The sequence below is a fragment of the Danio rerio genome, chromosome 20 (genome assembly GCF_052040795.2).
Source record: "Danio rerio strain M-AB ecotype USA chromosome 20, GRCz13ab, whole genome shotgun sequence".
Taxonomy (NCBI): domain Eukaryota; kingdom Metazoa; phylum Chordata; class Actinopteri; order Cypriniformes; family Danionidae; genus Danio; species Danio rerio.
In genome coordinates this window covers 56,033,041-56,055,122 of record NC_141040.1, presented here as the reverse complement: position 1 = coordinate 56,055,122, position 22,082 = coordinate 56,033,041, and the positions used below count along the sequence as shown (strand labels likewise).

General features: G+C 35.5%; 2 protein-coding genes and 2 long non-coding RNA genes across 22 annotated transcripts in view; 2 read left to right on the top strand and 2 right to left on the bottom strand.

Moving 5' to 3' along the window:
- Positions 1 to 8,383, top strand: part of LOC141379470 (uncharacterized) — a 40,296-nt gene extending 31,913 nt beyond the window's left edge. For 2 of the 5 annotated variants that reach the window (XR_015945615.1, XR_015519112.1), the window contains 6 exons: positions 771 to 883; positions 4,704 to 4,752; positions 7,028 to 7,154; positions 7,331 to 7,416; positions 7,701 to 7,743; positions 7,841 to 8,383. This is a non-coding gene — a long non-coding RNA (uncharacterized LOC141379470). Of the gene's footprint in view, positions 1 to 389; positions 453 to 757; positions 884 to 4,703; positions 4,753 to 7,027; positions 7,155 to 7,330; positions 7,417 to 7,700; positions 7,744 to 7,840 lie in introns of those variants that run through there. The other 3 variants (XR_015519114.1, XR_015519113.1, XR_015519111.1) reach the window with 3 other exon arrangements.
- Positions 1 to 22,082, bottom strand: part of taf1a (TATA box binding protein (TBP)-associated factor, RNA polymerase I, A) — a 60,870-nt gene that overhangs the window by 23,653 nt on the left and 15,135 nt on the right. For 2 of the 9 annotated variants that reach the window (XR_015517866.1, XR_015517865.1), the window contains exons 1-3: positions 17,419 to 17,692; positions 14,769 to 14,935; positions 45 to 158 (exon numbers count right to left, since the gene is read on the bottom strand). Coding sequence is in view for 6 of the 9 variants with exons in the window: in XM_087297633.1 (XP_087153759.1) it covers positions 45 to 158; positions 2,993 to 3,055; positions 14,769 to 14,935; positions 17,419 to 17,542 (468 nt within the window). In the remaining 3 variants the exon portion in view is untranslated. 9 annotated transcript variants of the gene reach the window in all.
- LOC147832357 (uncharacterized) lies at positions 7,749 to 9,725 on the bottom strand. Its single transcript, XR_015519218.1, has 2 exons — positions 9,574 to 9,725; positions 7,749 to 9,216 (listed from the first exon to the last, which is right to left on the bottom strand). It is a non-coding gene; the product is annotated as an uncharacterized LOC147832357 (long non-coding RNA).
- Positions 18,934 to 22,082, top strand: part of mia3 (MIA SH3 domain ER export factor 3) — a 449,841-nt gene continuing 446,692 nt past the window's right edge. For all 7 annotated transcript variants that reach the window (XR_015518871.1, XM_087298634.1, XM_087298633.1 and 4 more), the window contains exon 1: positions 18,934 to 19,100. Coding sequence is in view for 6 of the 7 variants with exons in the window: in XM_087298634.1 (XP_087154760.1) it covers positions 18,974 to 19,100 (127 nt within the window). In the remaining variant the exon portion in view is untranslated. The remainder of the gene's footprint in view (positions 19,101 to 22,082) is intronic.

Sequence of the window (22,082 nt, the reverse complement as noted above, 5' to 3'; positions counted from 1 at the left end):
TGCAGAGTAAATATGGAAAGTTTGAGAGGTTTAATAGCACGCACCTTTGAGAAGTTGAGGACCCCGACGTTCTTCAGCTGTTCATATAAAGCGTTGAAATCTTCATTGCTAGTGTTTGGGAGATGATGCAGGATTTCTGTGCCCAATCTCCACAAGATCTGATGGACACAATCAATACACACCATTGAAACACGCTGCGTATGCACAGCAAATTCATCAGAGTTAAATTCTTGGTGTTGAAGCATTTCAGAGTGAAGTGTTGACGTTAAAGAGTTAGATTTTGATAAATGAATATAATAAGAGTTAGAATTGATTTTATTCAGTGCGAAATCAAGGAGTTATCTTTTCAACACTTGGTGGTGTTATTTCCAACATCCGGGAATTCATGCGGCCCCAGTCACTGAAGAATTTTCCAGACGCCATTTTCCATCTGATGTTGAGAACAGCAACTGGTCAGTCAAACTACCTAAATGTTGGTATTTTACTGACTTTCTTTAAGGAAATACAGTTGTAAACATATTGTTAAGTTAATAACTTTAGAATGGAGTGACAATTTTAAACTTCTGCGGTTCATTCATGGTCGTTTGTGTATCTAGCTTAACTGCATTACTATTGACTTCTTTTCAAGAATGTTTTTATATGCTCACGCATACATAGTGCAAAAAAACATCAAATGTACATCTTCAACACATTTCTGTCATGCTTAATGCCATTTTGTGCGTTGTTACCCATCTGTAAAATAAAATCGACACTTCTCCTTTAATTCGAAGCAAACTAGCGAGGGAATCCCCGGAGCAGCCTAACGTTAGCCTACTCTGTCCGGATGCTAACGGCAACACAGGACGGTTTCCATAAGCTCTGGAGAGTTTCTGAAACATATCTGGTGAGTAAATGAACATATGTACTTGTATATTACTTGTAAAAGGCTTCCTGACTAAAACATATGATTGTTTGTTATTTGTGTACGTTAATTTGGTTATTTTAAACACTGCGGCCCTTTTAAACGGGTTCATTCGTGGTCGTCCATATACCGTTAGTCCATAGACTCGCGTGATAACGTACGCTTGAATTATATTAAGTGTTGACAACCATTAACCGTTGGAATGTTAACATTAATGTCTTTAAATGACCGCGTTTGCACTTTCTCAGACATTTAACGTTACAGAAGTCTCCGGAAAGTTGCGGGACTAATGTTAACGTTATCCAGAAAAATGCAGAGACTCCCAGATGCCCAAGTAGATGCCCGCAAATGAATGATAATCTCCCGGAAATCGCGCGTCTCCCGCCCGGTCATTAAACACTTTGCACACCCCTCTCCACCGCATCCCTCCCAGCTCTTCAGGTACTTCGCGCGTAAGTCACCCCCACCGCTCTTTAGGTACTTCGCGCGCAACTCATCCCATTGCTCTTCAGGTACTCATCTCTTCCGCCACCTCCCGCAAATCAACTCTGTATCCCCCGAAAATGACTTTTCCCAACTCGGGATGTCTGACGTTAGTAAGCAGTGTTGGAAAGGTTACTTTGAAAATGTAATAGATTACAGATTACAAATTACCCTATTTAAAATGTAATAAGTTACTGTAATTTTCGATTACTTTATAAAAGTAAAGTAACTAAATACATTTGATTACTTTTTGATTACTTTTAAGTTTTTAATAAACATTTTCAACTAAATAATTTTCAAGCATTTATACAGAGCAGGTGTGAGCTTACAGTAGCTCTGTTTACTGTTAAAATCTCAAAAGCTTTCATCACTTAAATAAAATTAATTTAATTTATTTAAATTTAAAGTAGAGCCACCACAAAACCAGACCTTATCACAAAAACATGTTTACTGTTGTTACAAAATCACAATGTTAGTTAGTTGTGCAGGTGATTCATGTGTCATTTGCAATAAAAAAAAATACATCTAATTTTTGCTAATTTTTTAAATCGAAGCCACTTAAATCCAAATCAATCACATCTTAGTGATCAATAAAACTGCCAATGAAACATATGAGGCAGAACTGTTCATTTCAATTATTTACTGTAAATAATATGCTGTACCAAACAGGAAAACATTATAGTACATAACAGCAAAAACAAAAAAATCCAATAAAACCAGGTGTTACACATTTTAAACAGTATTGATCCGTGATCGTTAAATGTAGCTTGTGTGGACACTACTGCACTAATAACATAGCTTCACGACTGTGAAAAGGTATTTGATTTTTTTAGCAAAGCTACCGTCACGCTACTGAGAAATGTAGTTCAGCTAGCTACACTGTTAATGTTATAACCTCACTTTGGCCAGAGGAGTCTGCTGGTGCCCTGAAATTCACAAATCGATAACTTTGTGAGTCATAATATATCATGGGAAATGAAAGAGTCTGTTTTTATTTCTGTACACTCAAGATAACGACAAAAAAACGGCTGTTTTATAAAACAGCGAAAGGCTTCCATAGCTGCAGATACTTCCTCATGCTTTTCAATGGCAAAGAGGATTAGATGCGGTGCGCCCATGACCATTAATTTGATTTAACAGTAGGGGGGACAATAAATATAACATTTCTTATGATTAATTTTTTAAAGATTTTTTGAAGGGGACACAAATAATACAGCTGAATTGTACTTCTAAAGATATGTCCCCACAGTTAAAAATGGTTTTATTGTTTATATTACAGCATGGAGACTACATTATAGTTATTTTCAAAGTTTTTCTCAGGTTCAATGACAGCAAATTTTTCTTGAAAACTATTTATTGCATTGTTTGTTGTGTTTACAGTCATCAGACTGACTCCTGAAGCCGAATAAATGCAGGAAAAGATGTTTTCCAAACTCATATAAACTAACTAGTTTACATTACACTTGTTAAATTGAGAGATCATATTGTAAATCGGTGAGCCTGTGAGGTTCATCTGCTAAACAGCCACAACTCAGAAAACATAAAAAAGAATTTGTTCACCCCTAAAGGAATTGTCATTATCCCTTCAGTAAAGCACAACACCCTTACCTGACACTGTACATCTGACTGAACCTGCTCTGCCTGTTCCTCAATCATTTCTTTCTCCTTTGCCTGTGATTGATAATGTGACATTAGTATTTTCATAAGCACTCATTCTGAAAGCCAAATTGCTTAATATGTGAACTTTTTGTACTTGGAGTTTAGCTGCACTGAAAAATAATCTTATGTCCATTTTCCTTTTCTGTCATTTTATCGTTGAGGTAAAGTTGGTTTCATATTCGCAAATTCAGTCTCTCATTAATAATATAACTTCAGAAGAGTACTCATTAGAAATTCTATATAGTAAAATTATATTAGCTGTCAACAACCAAAGTACAGCATTGTTCACATTCAGTTAATAGTGCTAATATTATATTGTTTACCTAAAGGTTCTATAAAGATGTTGCAATTGATACAAAATACAGCAGCCAGAGTTTTAATGAAATTGAAGACACGAGTACATATCACAGCAGCATTAATAGAATAAATTTTAAGATTATTTTATTAGTTTATAAGGCACTACACAACATGACACCTTCTTACTTTACTGACTGATTACCAAAATATAATCCAAACCGTTTGCTACGCTCTTCTAGCGCTCGACTTTTAGAACTTCACTCTGTAAATCTGATGCGATCTGGCGGCACTTCTTTTAGTCACTATGCTGCAAAATCTTGGAATTGTTTCCCAAATTTAGTAAAAGAATCCCCAGGAATTGATGTTTTTAAAAAGCTTGTTAAGACGCACCTTTTTAAAATTGCGTATGAAAATAACAGTTTGTGAAGTTTATGCAATTTATGTACATTGTGTAGATTTATGTACATATGCATGTACGGTGTGTGTGCATGTATGTAAAGAATATTGCGTGTGATTGTGTAGATGTATGCATATATGCGTGTACATGTATGCTTTTATCTGAGTATATATTTTACTTTATTTGTCTATATATTTTTTTATTTGGTTTATTTTACAATGCCTGTTTGTTGTTTGTGAAGTGCTTTGAGTTCCATGTATGTAGGAAAAGTGCTAAACAAATAAAATGTATTATTATTATTATTATTAATGTTGTTTTGAAGTCATACTTGCATGAGATTTCAGTTTGAATATTCAAAGTACCATGGTAAATGAATGTGCGAATATAAAACCAACTTTACCTTAATCATTTTATCTAGTCCACGACACTGCAATGCAAGTTTATTTATACTGTAGCACATTTTATACACAATGCTAATTCAAAGTGCTTTACATAAAGAATGAAAAACTATCATAAAAATCATCACAACAATAAAAACAAGGACATTTTGTATTTTAAATTACTTTAGTCACTTAATAACAGAACTGAAATTGAATATACAAAAAATAAAGTGGGGCTAGTTTGGACGTAGCACAGTGCTCATTTAACAAATCCACAGCTAAACAATATGCTAACTGTGTTCGTTAATGTAAAGTTAACATTATGCCAAGTCGTCACAAATGAAACAATGCATGTGAAACGGCTTTGGTGTATTATTTTGCAGTGCACTAACGTATGCAACAAGCTAACGTAAACAAGCATACGTTAACTACATAAGCAACTAATTTATAAATGATTCTGCATTAACTACATTGAAGAATCGATTTATTTAATGTGATTTATACACCATACTTACTCAAACTCAACATTGACCCGTTGCCACACACCTAACTTCTGTTTCTGTCTGTCTGTGTGCAAATGTGACAGGTTGCGAGAGGAGTATGTAAAACGCCGGCAGTGGATCAAACCACTATGAGTAAGCGGGGGTGAACTCTTTCTAAATGCATTTTAAATAATAAATGTGTGTTTTTTTCCTACTAAGACAATTATTTTAGGTATACACAGATATATTTTTCACAATAGAGAGTGAGTTTTTATATATATTTATATATGTTATTTGGTGAGGAGGACAATGAACATGTTCCCCCCGGGATTTACGCCCGTGGTTGCGCCGCAAATCAAAAGCATCAGAGCTTGAATAAATGGCCTTAGCAGAAGCTATCGTGCATGTCAAAAACAGGTAAAGCAATAGATTAATATTATGCAACATATCACAGAGTTTTAAAGAAAAATATTAGATGTAACCCCATTTGTAATCTTTAACATTTTCAAAAGTAACTGTAATTTAATTACATATTTTTCTTAGTAACTGTAACTAATTACTGTTACTTTTATTTTGTAATTAAATTACTTAACGGCGTTACATGTGTAAGAATTGAAATATTACAAATATTTTTGATGTCTTTGACAATTCAAAACATGAGCTGAAGACAGGGCCAATAGACTCCACAACCCACCAGGGGGGAATGCGTGAAAAACCATTTCCTGCTGCATTTGCATCTGACTATGCTGAGACTCAGCTTCATCCCCCCAACTCACGCATATGGTCATTTCAATGTTTGAATGTTTTAGATTAACCAAACTGACTTTAACTATCATGTTTGATATCATTTGAAATGTCTCAGTGCGATTGGTACAATGGTCTCATTCTCTCAGAAATAGACATAATCAACACAATAAATATATAACTTCAGGCATCTTTTGAACCACTGTGAAGGGTGTGACTTTTTACACACACCCCCTTCCTTAAGGGAATTCTTGGATTATTTAAGGCAAGGTTTGAGAAAAACTCAGCGCGATTCTGCCTAACCAGATCAGCCCATAACATGGCTTGTTCCATGTTATGTATATTTCAAAGTCAGGAATGCATCTTTTTCATCTTGGATTTATCTTTGATAATTTGATGTTTTGTATTGATCATTTATGAATTGACTGATTGAATTGGCATAATACATTTACCTGACTAATAAATTGTAATGTTTGACCATATTTTGCTCACTCTGTAATTATTAATTCTAGTAGATTACGCTGTATCCTTGTTTCCGCACGTCTTGCGTCAGGTCAGTAGACGGACTAGAATCCAGTTGAGATGGAGCATTGGGCACACTAATTGTGTTTTAGGGATCCGGCTGACTCTTGATATTGATTCATGTGTACTTAGGTGGAAAGGGCGATAACTTCCGTCTTGGTCAACAAGGTGTTGCACGACTAACCTAGATTGGGTACCCGACCTTTGTTTGAAGGTAATATTATTCTAAATTAAGTTCATATGGGAAACCATGGGCTTGGTGAAAACCAAAGTTACTATAGAGTCCAGTAGTCGGGTACATTTATAATAATGCCCTAACCTCTAATTAGAAATGATGATTGTCTTAACTCAAAGGTGTACACCTAAGCGGGACTAACCAAAAGTATTTTAGAACGAGCGCGCTGGTAGCGGCCATCTAAAGTATTAGTCAATTTACCTCTGTTTAATATTCAAGACTGACTGGAGTGTGACCGTGAGGGACGCCTTCGGCCGAGGCGATTTCTCTGAGCGACATGAGCACCCGAATGAACAGATGTAATAGTTACTAGTGAAGACTAACGGTTTAAACATTTATCTAAATTACATATTGATATAATCTTCTTAATGTTTTATAATTGGAGTCAGATAAAACGAGGATAAATATATTAATATTCTAAACCATCTCATACTAAAATTGGAGTCAGATATGAGTTAAATTTAATATAAATCAACATTGTGCACTGGAAAGACCGAACATGCAGTGAACCTTCATCCACCATTGGATACCGTCATTGGACCAACTGGCTGGACCTTACACATGTAACTAGTTACTCCCCAACACTGTTAGTAAGTTAGGCTATTTCTGTAGTCAGGAACATCTTAGTCAAGCTTTTTCTCCCGCATGATATTGTGCTTAAAACTATAGGGTAAACTTAGCATGTACTGTACACAACATTTCCGTTTTATTAAAGACAATTTAGTGCGTTGTAAACAGCCACCTGTCTGTAAAATTAATCAACTGATTCATATTTGATACAGGTTTGATTTGTAGATTTATTATCAATAATCAACATCTGAATCAAAAGATATCTAAAAAAGTGTGAGGCATACTTTGTGATGTTCATCTCTCTTTTTTTATCTGAAGGTTATGCATATGTGTTAGATACTAATGTGTTGTTAACAGCCACAGTTCTCTATACAATAACACAAGACCCTGTGACGGTGGCTGATTAGAGACGGATGGTGTATTTCCAGAGTTGGTGAAATGACCAAGCACACCTTCTTGGTCATATGTGGTGATAATAATGAAGGTATGTTTGATAAAGTTCTGTATTTGTTTCACAATAAGCTGAGAGGGTATTAGAGCATTAGAGAATAACAAATGACATGAAGGTGATAAGTTTTGTATTGTGGGTGAACTGTTACTTAAATAATGTTTTGCTCTTTACTTTGCACTTTTCCTCGTCTGCTTATCCTAATATTTTAGATTCTATTTGGACTTGAAACATCTGCTAGACTCCAGGAAAGGTGGCGTCAATACTGGACCTGAAAGGGCCTAACAAGTTGAATCTGGTAAAGAAACATGCACGCACACACACACGCTTACAGAAAACTGTAGGTTTATGAATATTTTTTATGCTGTGGCCAATATTTTGGGGAAGTCAGCATCACTAAATGATATAAAAGATTTTAAGCTCCTCTAAATTTTGCTCCAATGTTGTGTTAAATTCAGGATTCTGGACAGACAGCTGCCTGTTTTCCAGTTCTAGTCATTGTGGTTAACCTAATTGTTTTTGGAGATTCAACAGTGATGTATGTGTTTTTTCTACTTTTCCATATCCTGTCACCTCAACCAGCTGGGAGAGTCAAGTTGTGGATCATCATGAAGATTTTCAAAAGGTGAGTTTAGATTTCTTGAATGTTTTATTTACTTTAAATGTTCTTTTAAATATATCATAGAATTTGATTGCAATTTGTTTTCAAACATTTTTCTTAGTCATGCTGGAGTCTTGAAGAGTTCTTAGATGCGCATCGCCCTATATCCGTGCGTCAGGAACCACCAGACGAGCGATCAGCAGCTGCTACATCGTCATGGATAAAAAGGTCATCCTGTGGCTGGGAAGCACTTCATTCACAGGACATGCTTGATGAGATTTCCTAGCTCCAGTTTGTTTTCACACAAGTTTACAGCATTTGTACCTTCATTTAAACTGCTGTGTTCGATATGGAGGACCAAGGAAACACCAGAAGTGAAAGATTTGCACGCCAAGTTGTTTAAAATGTAATTTCAGAAGAAAACTATGAGTTCAGAAGAAAACTATGAGTGACGTTATATTGAACTTTCAAATTGCTCTGATGAAACATCAAGTTTGGACCAAAGGACTGAAACAGCCTTTTTGAGCACTGGTCATACATATTTTGTTGATACTGTCTGTACTAATAAAACATTTAAAGCATATTTGATATTGTTGCATTTTAAAAACTGAATGAATTGTTGAAGTGGTGAATGTTTTCAAATAAAATGTTTTTTCTTTTGTAATTTACAGTCTATTTGACCTTTTTACCATATTTACACTCAAGAGAGTTGAATAAAATAACAATATATTACACCAGACGGTGTTAAATATAGTTACATTTTTTAACTCTTCCCAGAGTTAAAATTAACCCTTACTTCGGTGTCAATATGCCAACCCTTTTGAAAGTGTTGATTTAACTCTGTTTTGAGTGGACCCCATGAGACACTTTCAAAGTGTTGAAATTAACACCCATAGAGTTGTTTTGGGTCCCCGTATTTTGCTGTGTGGGGGAGATTTAATCAAACTAATCCATCAATCATTCTGCTTATTTAACATTCTATCCATCTATTTATCAATCCATCATTCCATCTATCAATCTATCATTTCACCCATTCATCCATCAATTCACAAATCCATCATTCAATCCATCCTAGTCCTCCATCTACTATTTCATCTATCATCTATCCATCCATCCATCCATCCAATCCACAAATCCATCCATCTTCCATTTCATCCATCCATTCATCCACCCTTAAATCTATAATTTAATCAATACACCCATTTATCCATCCATCATTCCTTCCATCCGTTTTATTCATCCACCATTTCATTTAGTCATCCATCCTCCATTTCATCTATCCATGCATCCTCCATTTCATCCATCCATCTATTTACAATTTCATCTAGTCATCCTTCCTCCATTTCATCCATCCATCCATGTATCATTTCATCCATCATCCAGCCATCTTTCATTTTATCCATCCATCCATCTACCAATTCATTTAGTCATCCATCCTCCATTTCATCCATTTGTGAACCATTTCATCCATCATCCATCCACCCATCCATTTTTCAACTATCCATCCGTCCATTCATCATTTAATCCATCTTTCATTTCAACTATCAATCCATCCATCAATCCATCCATCTATTTATCAAGTCCATTTCATTCATGCATCCTTCTACCATTTCATCTATCATCCATCCATCCAATCCATCAATCCACAAATCCATCATTCATTTCATCCATCCATCAATCAATCCACAAATCCATCATTCAATCAATACATCTATTCATCCATAAATCAATCCTTCCATTCATCCGTATTTTATTTCATCCATCCATCAACCAATTACATTAGTCATCCATCCTCCATTTCATCCATTTGTGTACCATTTCATCCATCATTCATCCACCCATCCATTTTTCAACTATCCATCCATCCATTCAATCCATCTTTCATGTCAACTATCCATTCATCCATCAATTTATCAATAGTCCATTTCATTCATCCATCCTTCTACCATTTCATCCATCATCCATCCATCCACAAATCCATCATTCATTTCATCCATCCATCATTCAATCAATACATCTATTCATCCAAAAATCAATCATTCTATCCATCCGTATTTTATTTCATCCATTCATCTACCAATTATTTTAGTCATCCATCCTCCATTTCATCCATCATCCATCCAACCATCCATTTTTCAACTATCCATCCGTCCATTCATCATTCAATCCATTCATTCATCTTTTATTTCAACTATTCATTCATCCATTAATCCATCCATCTATTTATCAATAGTCCATTTCATTCATCCATCCTTCTACCATTTCATTCATCATCCATCAATCCACAAATCCATCATTCTATCTATTTATCTATGCATCCATATTCCATTTTATTCATCCATCCATCTACCATTTCATCTATCCATGCATCTTCCATCCACCATTTCATTCATCATCCATCCACCCACCCACCCATCTTTCACTTCATCCCTCTATCCACAAATCCATCATTCAATCAAACACATCTATTCATTCACCATTGCTTCCATCCATCCATATTTCATTTCATCCATCCATCTTTCATTTCAACTATCCATCCATCAATCTATAAATCCATCATTCAATCCATCCATCCATATTTCATTTCATCCATCTACCATTTCATTCATCATCCATCCACCCATCCATCTTTCATTTCAACTATCCATCCGTCCATCCATTAATCTATAAATCCATCATTTAATCCATACATCCATCTTTCATTTCAACTATCCATCTATCCATCCATCCAATCCACAAATCCACCATTCAATCTAATCATCCATAGTCCATTTCATTTATCCATCCATCTACCATTTCATCTAATTATCCATCTTTCATTACATCCAACCAAATTACCATTCAATCCATCCATCACTCAATGCATGCATCTATCGATAATTCCATTCATCATTCAATCCATCCAACTATAATTCAATCTCACTCGATCCATCCATTTATTTATCAATCTATCATTTTCCTTCCATGCATCTATCCATCATTCCATCCATCAATCTACAAATCCATAATTTCACTCATCTATCCATCCAATCAATCCATACATTTAAAATCCCATCATTCCATCAAACAACCCATCTATCAATTGTTCACCCATCTATAACTTCATCCATCCATCAATATTTCATTCCATCATATCCATCCATTCATCCATTATTCAATCCATCTATCTTTAATTAGGGCTGTGCAATTAATCGAAAATCCGATTTCGATTATGGCTTCTAACGATTATGAAAAACCATTAATCGAGAGTAACGATTATTCCATCATATACCAAAAGCGCGATAGACCACGTGCTTATGTGAGGGTGCAACACGCGCACACGCATAAGCACGCGGTCAGCATTCGGTCTCATTCGCACACTGAGACGAGCAGAGGAGAGCAGACATCTAAAGTAATCTTAACATGAGCGCTTTAATGGTCAAATAGGTGTCAAAATGTGAATGCATGTTTAGTGATTATTCATATTAACTCTCATTTGCGTAATAAACAAACAAGTTGAGAATCAAAAGACACGTGAAAGAGAAACCATTAAAGTGACAGTGCGAAATGCTGCCGCCTGTTTTATCATTAATCAAACGACGAGAACATCCCTTACTGTTCCTGACTGAAGGACTTTTGTAGCTAAAGTGTTTTTCTTAGGGTGAAGATGCTTAAAGCACAGTTTGTTTAATATTTTTATTCTATTGTATTTATTTCTCTTTCCTTTGCATGGTGGAAAATAACTGTATATATATATATATATATATATATATATATATATATATATATATATATATATATATATATATATATATATATAGTTGAAGTCAGAATTATTAGCCCTCCAGAATATTAGCAACCCTTTTCCTCCAATTTATGTTTAATGGAAAGAAGTTTTTTTAAAGGGTCACGAAACACCAAAACACATGTTTTGAGCTGTTGACAGTCGTATATGTGTCCCACACTGCTAAAAACACTATTAGGACACCTATATTTCACTAAAAAGTGTAAATTGGTTGTTTTTGCGTTATTTCAAGCAAATTCGTACTTCCTGTTTGAAACGAATTTTTGAAGCTGCGTCACGGTCATGATATAATAGCGTGTATTCCAGCGTGCAGACTGGGCGTCTGTGGCAGAGCGAGTCTTATTATGTCTTACAGTGTGTTGCATGCATGAGTAAGGCTTGGTTCAAACCAATCAGCGCGCTCTATTGTGCAGCTTCATTAATATTCATTACTGTCACCGTGTTTACGCCACAGAGACGCCACGTTGTGTTGGCAAAACAAGCGTGAAGTGTTGCTTTTCTAGTTTGCTGCAGTTAAGTTTCGTTTTCATTTTCTCTCTGTGAGAGCTCAGAGTCACGTGTGGATTAACAGTGTACGCGACGCTCCACAACAATAACTTACGTGTCTAAGGAGGATTATTGTTTACCTGAGAGCTGTTCTCATCTGCAAACGCTGAGATCCGGATTCGCTTGTAACGTTAGTCTCCTCTTCATAAAGACGCGGCTCTAGCTGCTGGTGATTGTTCTGTCTCTACAGATTTGGTAAGTGAGTGACCAGTGCTCTTTGTTTATTCAGTTTGTTCGTATCGAATTAAGTTAACCATTGCACTGAGTGCAAACATAGCACCGCATTTTGTGACCGGAATAACACACGCGGCTTTCTGACGCTACCTGCCGTGTGCATCTAAGTTTCCGGGAAATGCAGAGTTTTTTTCTCTCATTCGCCGTGCGGTATCAAACATTGCATGAAAAATAGACACTTAGAGCAGTTCCTCCAATCAAATATCGCGTTTGTCGCGAGGGGCATGAATGAATTCCCTGAATGAAAGAGCAAAACTGCTGTTAAAGTCCAACAATTAATAATTTGGCAAATAATTCCACTACAGATGTCCATGTAGGTTAAACACCATCACTTTCTCATGTGTGTGTATTTTGACTGAAACTCGCGCGTGCCCAAATAGACACTCCCACACCATCCCACTTTAGCTCCTCCGACACTCCCCCCTAAACAGTGCTGGACACGCCCACTTTTCTGACTTTTTCCAAAGTAGAGGTGTGAAAACACCCTGCTGAAACGAGGGGGTTTCATGGCCCTTTAAAGTTATTTCTGAACATACTAGTTTTGATATATCATGTCTAATTACTGATTTGTTTTATCTTTGCTATGATGACAGCACATAACATTTTACTAGATGTTTTTCAAAATACAACCATTCAAATTAAAGTGCAATTCAAAGGCTTAATTAGAGTAAATAGGCAAGTCATTGTATAACAGTAGATTCTTCTGCAGACAATCAAAAATATATATTGCTTAAGGGGGCTAATAATATGGACCTTAAAATGGGTTTCAAAATATTTAAATCTGCTTTTATTCTAGCCAAAACAAAACAAATAAGCCTTTCTTCAGAAGAAAAAAAAATAGAGGAAATACTGTTAAAATTCCCTGCTCTGTTTAACATAATTTGGGAAATAGTTATTTAAAAAAAACTAAATTCTCAGGAGCGCTAATAATTTTGACTTCAACTGATAATCGTTTAGAATAATCGTGATTACAATTATGACCAAAATAATCGTAATTATGATTTTTTCCAAAATCGAGCAGCCCTATATTTAATTACATCTACCATTCAATCCATCTATTCATCAATATATTATTTCATCCATTCATCCATCATTCAATCCATCAATCTATGATTCCATCCATCCATCCATCCATTTCCTTCATCCATCCATTGACTATTTCATTCATTCAATCAACAATCCATCAATCTATTCATGATTCAATCAATCCATTTGTTAATCAATCTATCATTCAATCCATCTATTCATCAATATATTATTTCATCCATCATTCAATCTATCAATCTATAATTCCATCCATCCATCCATCTTCCATTTCCTTCATCCATCCATCAACCATTTCATTAATTCAATCATCAATCCATTCATGATTTAATCAATCCATTTGTTAATCAATCTATCATTCTATCCATCTATCGATTCATTCATCCATCCATTATTCAATCTATCTGCCTATTATTCACCCATCTAGTTTTATTCATCCATCAATCAACCCATGTACCTATTATTCACCCATCTATGATTTCATCCATCCATCAATTTTTCATTCCAACATTCAGTCTATCATTCTATCCATTCATTCATTATTCAACCCATCTCTCTTTACTTACATCTACGATTCAATCCACCTATTTATCAATATATTATTTCATCCATTCATCCACCATTCAATCCATCAATCTATAATTCCATACATCTATCCATCCATTCATTTTCCATTTCCTTCATCCATCCATCGACTATTTAATTCATTCAATCATCAATCCATTCATAATTCTTCAACCAATCCATTTGTTAATCAATCTATCCATCTATCGATTCATTCATCCATCCATTACTCAATCTATCTGCCTATTATTCACCCATCTAGTTTTATTCATCCATCAATCAACCCATGTACCTATTATTTACCCATTTATGATTTCATCCATCCATCAATCTTTCATTCCAACATTCAGTCTATCATTCTATCCATTCATTCATTCATTATTCAATCCATCTATCTTTACTTACATCTACCATTCAATCCATCAATATATTATTTCATCCTTTTATCTATTATTCAATCCATCAATCTATAATTCCCTCCATCCATCATTCAATCCATCCATCTATTCATTCATTTTCCATTTTCTTCATTCATCCATCAACCACGTCATCCATCCAATCATCATTCCATCAATCAATTTGTTAATTTATTATTCCACCCATCTATCGATTAATTCATCCATCCATCATTTAATATATCTACTACGCTATTTATCCATGCAAAACCATTTCCAATTATTGGTCAGTAATATTTTAAACAAATTCAGAAGCAAATACATTCTTAATATTTTATTTAATCGATTAAATGTATTTGCTGCACTCAGCAACACTATGCAACATTATGACCAGAGTCACTATCAAAACAGGAGAATGCCACATGTTCATCACTGATATTAAAGGCGTAAGTTCTCAGAGAAGTGTGTGAGTGAGTGTGTACCTCCGCAACCACAGACTGATAACTATTGTATGTTTTGGCCTCCAGTGTCTGAATGTAAGAGCTGAAATATCCCACAGCCTCCTGCCACCGATGATGCAGCATCGCTTCTCTCAGCAGCTCCAGACACTTTCTGTTGCACTTCAGAAAGTAGATCCCTGTGAAAAAACCTGAAAAGACAAACTAAAATATTCAATAATGCAATATAAGGACTACGGCAGCACAATATATATCATTTCGGCATCTATATTGAATTGTGCACATTTGAGCAGGATCTTCAATGTCCAGTTTATTATTTGCATGTGATTTTAAGGCCTGGTTGAGTTATTAGGCAAGTTTAAAACACCACTGAGGGAATTGTCTTTATTTCGCAATATATATCGTAAAAAACTAAATATCACAATGTTGTTTTTTCCAATATTGTGCAGCCATAATGTGAACCATTTTCACATTTCCGGGTTTCTCAGCAGCAGAAGTCGTCATAGTGAGTAGTGTCTGTCTGCGGACTGCAAGACAGGGGCGTAACTTGAAGTATACTGGAAATTTGCTAATTGCGACTTTATAACTTGGAATTGCGACTTTGTTACTCGGAATTGCAACTTTACAACTCGGAATTGCGACTTTTTAACTCGGAACTGCGACTTTATAGGTCAGAATTACGACTTTACTACTTGGAAATGTGACTTTATCACTCAGAATTGCAAAATTACTTTATTACACGGAAATGCGACTTTATTACTCAGAATTGCGACTTTATCACTCGGAATTGCAACTTTACTTCTTGGAATTGCGACTTTATTACTCGGCAATGTGACTTTATTACTCAAGATTGCGACTTTATCACTCGCAATTGCGACTATATTACTCGAAAATGCGACTTTATTACTCAGAATTGCGACTTTATCACTCGGAATTGCAACTTTAGTTCTTGGAATTGCGACTTTATTACTCGGCAATGCGACTTTATTACTCAGAATTGCGACTTTATTACTCAAGATTGCGACTTTATCACTCGGAATTGCGACTATATTACTCGGAAATGCGACTTTATTACTCAGAATTGCAACTATTACTTTGAATTGCGACTTTGTAACTCGGAATTGTGACTTTATTACTTGTAAATGCAACTTTATAACTCGGAATTGCGACTTTATAACTCGGAAATGCGACTTTATAACTCGGAATTGCGACTATCACTCAGAATTGTGACTTAATAACTCGGAATTGCGACTTTATTACTCGGAAATGCGACTTTATAACTCAGATATGTGACTTTATTACTCAAAATTGCGACTTTACAATATGGAATTGCGACTTTATAACTGGGAATTGCGACTATTACTCAGAATTGTGACTTTATAACTCGGAATTGCGACTTTATAACTCGGAATCGCGAATATTATTTAGAATTGCGACTTTGTAGCTCGAAATTGCGACTTTAACACTCGGAATTGCGACTTTATAACTGGGAATTCCGACTATTACTCAGAATTGTGACTTTATAACTCAGAATTGCGACTTTATCACTAGGAAATGCGACTTTATAACTCGGAATTGCGACTATCACTCAGAATTGTGACTTAATAACTCGGAATTGCGACTTTATTACTCGGTAATGCGACTTTATAACTCAGATATGTGACTTTATTACTCGAAATTGTGACTTTACAATATGGAATTGCGACTTTATAACTGGGAATTGCGACTATTACTCAGAATTGTGACTTTATAACTCGGAATTGCGACTTTATAACTCGGAATCGCGAATATTATTTAGAATTGCGACTTTGTAGCTCGAAATTGCGACTTTAACACTCGGAATTGCGACTTTATAACTGGGAATTGCGACTATTACTCAGAATTGTGACTTTATAACTCGGAATTGCGACTTTATCACTAGGAAATGGGACTTTATAACTCGTAATTGCGACTTTATAACTCGGAATTGCGAATATTATTTAGAATTGCGACTTTGTAGCTCGAAATTTAACATTTAAAATTGCGACTTTAACACTCGGAATTGTCTTTTTAACTTTGAATTCTGACTTTATAACTCACAATTCTGACTTTATATCTCAGAATTCTGACTTAACTCAGAATTGCGACTTTATAAATCAAATTGCGACTTTATAACTCAGAATTGCGACCTTATAGCTCAGAATTCTAACTTTATAACTTGCAATTCTGGCTTAACTCGGAATTGCGACTTTATAACTCTGAATTCTGACTATATATCTCAAGGTTTTGACTTAACTTAGAATTTTGACTTTATAATTTGTTTTTACATTGTATTTATTTATTTATTTATTTATTTTTATTCAGAGGCTGGAACGGGCTTCCATACTTTTGTCATCAGAAAGTGTGTCATGAGTAAAATTTGATAGAAATTTGATTTTCCCCGCTTGTTAAGGTAACGTTACATTAAGCCACGTTAAGCTTTTTCCTTTTAATGGACTTCAATGTTGATGTTTTGATGTTTAGGTGCATTAAGCCACTTTAAGTGCTTTAGAATGTCCCTCAGAATCCCAGCTTAATCTCTTATCTTATTTGTGTGCAATAACCCTCCGAATTGCGAAAACAAGTAACTTTACACGCATTCTGGGTGCATTATAATGAATTTAGAGTAAACATGAGGGTGTAAATGAAACTTTACCTCGGTCTTTAACTTGACAGTGAAGCTGGACTGGTCTTTTCAGCCGTTGCCGATGTTCACTTTCATCTTGTGTAAAATCCGCGTGTGTTTCTGCAATGTTGAGCTCAGCTTCGATGTCATCCATTTCTCAGTGCAATACGGCGACTGGCCTTCCTATTCAGATGATGATGATGAACGAGGCATGAAAGAAATATGTTATTATAAACACTATTGACTCACTAAATAGTGCACTTGTGAATTTGTGGACTTCTTTGGACATGTGAGGATGTGAACTAAACTCTTCTTCATAAAAACAAGCGATGATCGTGACCGGGTCATAGCGCCACCTGCAGCACTAGAGGAATGAGAGAAACAATACGAAGGACTCAATCCAGCAACCTTCTTGCAGTGAGGTGAAAGTGCTAACCACTGAGCCACCATGCCTGAAATATTAAATCTTACTATTAATTTGGTAACACTTTATTTGAAATTATAATTCACACTTGAATTAACGATTCACGATTAAACTAAGACTTTTAGCTCAATAATTTATTAATTTGCTGCTTATGGTTCATTAGGTATAGTTTGGTTTATGCATTGATTAGGAATGTAGAATAGGATAATATTTTATAAGTTAATATCTTATATATTCAATCATTCGTTCATTTTCGGCTTAGTCCCTTTATTAATCTGGGGTAGCCACAGCGGAATGAACCACCAACTTATTCAGCATATGTTTCATGCAGCGGATGCCCTTTCAGCTGCAACCCATTTCTGGGAAACATCCACATACACTCATTCACACTCGTACACTATGGACAATTTAGCCTACCCAATTCACCTGTATGACATGTGTTTGGACTGTGAAGGAAACCGGAGCACCCGGAGGAAACCCACACCAATATAGCGAGAACATGCAAACTTCACACAGAAATGCCAACTGACCCAGCTGAGGTTCGAACCAGCGACCTTCTTGCTGTGAGGCGACAGCACTACCAACTGTGCCACTGCGTCGCCTAATGCAGTAGTTAATAGTGTAAATTGTGATTTGAACTAACCATCATTAATTAGTTGACCTTATTAATTGAGGAGCAATTAATTGGTCTTTTTATTTGTTTTCTTATCTCTTTTTTTTGTTTTTGATGTAATCTCAACAAATAAATAGATAAAAATTTAATGAAATCACAATAAAACCAAACAATAAAGAATAGATCAAATGTAAATAATAACTACCTAAATAAAACTTTTTAAAAAATCCAAATAAACACACCAAAACAAATCCAAATAAATAAATAAATAAAAACATAAGCATGCCCCTACACACACTACATAAAATGTATTTATTTTATTTTAGATATTTGTTATTAAATTATATATAGATAAATATATTTTCACAGCACAGTGTAGAGCCAGTGTTCCCCCAGCTGATCTGTGTGGTGTGTTGTTGGTGCTGCTATCTCTTTAAGCGCAGGCTCTGTAACCTGACTCCAGCTTCTCTCCTCCTCACTGAAGCAGCTCAGCTCGCCTCCGGTCTGCTGACGTGTCGGCAGCGGCTCCGCGATCAACAGCTGCCAGCATGGCTGCACCGAATAATCCCCGGTTTTACTCACTTTTTACCCTCCTCCTGTGCTCGTGCTTCGGCGGGAGCTGCTCGGACCGGCGGTTCTCGGAGCTGAAGCGCTGCGCGGATGAAGAATGCAGCAGTGAGTATCTGCAACTTTTCATCTATTCGGGATGCTGGATCATAAAAGTTCTGCGCTGCTGACGTCATAAAGGCCGCATCGGCCGCCGCCGCGGGGAAACTGCAACTTTGTAACATTCTGTGACTTAAAAGAGTTCCATTAGAATGTCGATCCTACATGTGACGTACAGGCGAAAATGACATGAGGGCTGGCGCGTCCTTGAAGATCCAGTGTGCTGATAACAAATGCTGGGTTGTTGAAACCTAATGTTAAAACAAACCAACCGCTGGGTTAAAAGGTGTCAGTTAAATATAATTAGGGGTAAAATAACCTAACATTAGGTTTGTTCATATTTAACTCAAGGTTGGGTTACGAGAACCTAGCAGGTTTGTTTTTTTGAATGTGAGCTCAGTTTAGCTAGTCAAGCTAACAACAACAACAACACAGAGTATTGCATGCGAAATGAGAGCTTTAGTTTGATATTTTATGTGTTTAATATGATGTGAACACCCATTAACAGTGTTAAACACGAGGCCTGGATTTAAATCTCTGTCAAACAGAAGCGATTGGTTTAATGTAAATGGCGTATTTACATACAACCTGCAGAACATGATTCCACTGTGGGTGTTTTGCGCACTGAACCATGTTTTATATCTTCATTACTTAATATTTCCAGAATAGAGTTAAGGATGAATGGTATAATCTCAATATATGAATCAATCTGTATGACTACTTCTAAATTATAGTGAACACTATATTGATTTTGAACCATGTATTATGCAACACTTTTTTAACTACAGTGAACTGATAAACTAATAAATAGTGTAATATACTGTCGTTTTCACTACAGTAAACTGTGTTGTATTGTTGTTTAATAGGTCCTGTAGGTGTAGAATAGTACAGTATTGGGTCATTTGGTCATAGTTGTTGTGTTACCAACAACTACAGAATCACCAAAGCTTATTAATTGTACTTGTTGTACAGTATGTTTTAAAAACACTATACTCTGTAAGAGGCTGGGTGGTTGTAACCTAATGTTAGGTCAAATATGTCCAAACACAACCGCTGGGTTAAAAAAGCCATTTAAATTTAATTGAAAAGAATTAATTACCCACAGTTGGGTTACGACAGCCAACCATTTTTATTTTTTTAATGTGAGCTCAGTTTAGCTAGCTGAGCTAGCAACAACAACAGCAGCAGCAGCATTGAGATTTGTGTATGTGAAACGAGAGCTTTAATGTGTCATTTTATGTGTTCAATATGTTGTGAACACACACTGTAAGCATTAACTGTGTTAAACACGAGGCCTGGATTTAAATCTCTGTCAAACAGAAGTGATTGGTTTAATTTAAAGGGCATATTTACATACAATCTGCAGAACATGACTCCACTGTCGGTGTTTTGCGCACTGAACCATGTTTAATATCTTAATGCCTAATATTTCAAGAATGGAGGTAAGGATGAATGATGTAATCTCAATATTTATATATACCATAACTTATTAATTCACATAGATGTTCTGCAGTATGTTTCAAAAACACTATACTCTGTAAGATGCTGGGTTGTTGTAACCCAGTGTTAAGTCAAATCTGTACAAACTCAACCGCTGGGTTAAAAAGTGCCATTTAAATTTAATTGGGGAAAACATAAATAACCCAACATTGGGTTTGACCAAATTTGACCAAACGTTGGCTTACAACAAGGTGACAATTTTTAAAGGTGAGCTCAGTTTAGCTAGTTGAGCTAACAACAACAACATTTATTTACAACAGCAGTTATTTACAGTAAATACAACCTGCTAAACATGATTCCAGCTGTGGTTGAGGAGTGTGTTTTATTTCTTAATCACTTGATAGTTGAAGAATGGAGTGAAGGATGCATAACAAATCCATCTTTATTACTACCTATGCTTATAATAAATATTTTAGTGTTTTGAACTCTGTGTTGTATGTACAGCACTTTATAAACTAGTGTATTACTAGTCTAACTGATAAACTAATAAATAATGTAGTGTACTATAAATTTGACCAAAGTAAACTGTGGTGTATTGTAGTATAATAGGTCCTGTAGGTGTAGAATACTATAGTATTGGGTCATTTGTTTATATTATAGTTGTTGTGTTGCCATATAGAAAACTATATATGGGTGTAATAGATCATGGTTGATCTGTGATTTGTATGGATCACAACCTATGGTTCGGAACACACGTGGCCTGTGGATTAGTATTTTTTTAATTATAGCAGAGAGATCGCCTCTCGCCTCATTCATATCGCATGTATGAAAGCATTTAGGCTTTCCTGTAAAATATAATTATGATGGAGGAAGTTGTGGGTTAATAGGGGATGCGGTGGGTTTCCTAGGTCACTACTTGTTTATCCTGCATTAATGCATTCAGTGTGACGATCAGTCATTAAAAGATCAGGATCTCAACACCCACGCAACATAAATTATAAATGATGCTGATTTGCATACGTTTATTAATCCTTTCAATCGCTGCATTCAAATCTGAAAACGCAAAAAACAAGAAATGAAGTTTCACAAACTAATTTCGAGAGGAGCACGTGATATGATTGACTGCAGCTGGTCACTCATCTACACTCATTAGCTAGCCAATCAGATTCATCCAAACTCACTCAGGGCTCGAAATTAACTTTTTTACTTGGTAGCACCGGTGCTCCCAACTTCAAATATTTAGGAGCACCAAAATAAATTTAGGAGCACCAGAAAAAAATTAGGAGGACCCACCAAAAATGAATGAGCACTTTTTAAGGGATTTATTGTATTTTAAAACAACATTAATAGGACTGACAAAAACCAGAAACAGCTATCGAACTAATGCTGCGAAGACATTGATATTTGTGTGCAATAATTCCAAAATGAATGTCTAATTATTAGGCCATAGAATATTAATGATGATGAAAATGACAATAATAGTAACAATGAATTACATTTCTCATTATGATACTGCCTTGAATGTGCATGAATGTAGGTAATCTGCTATAA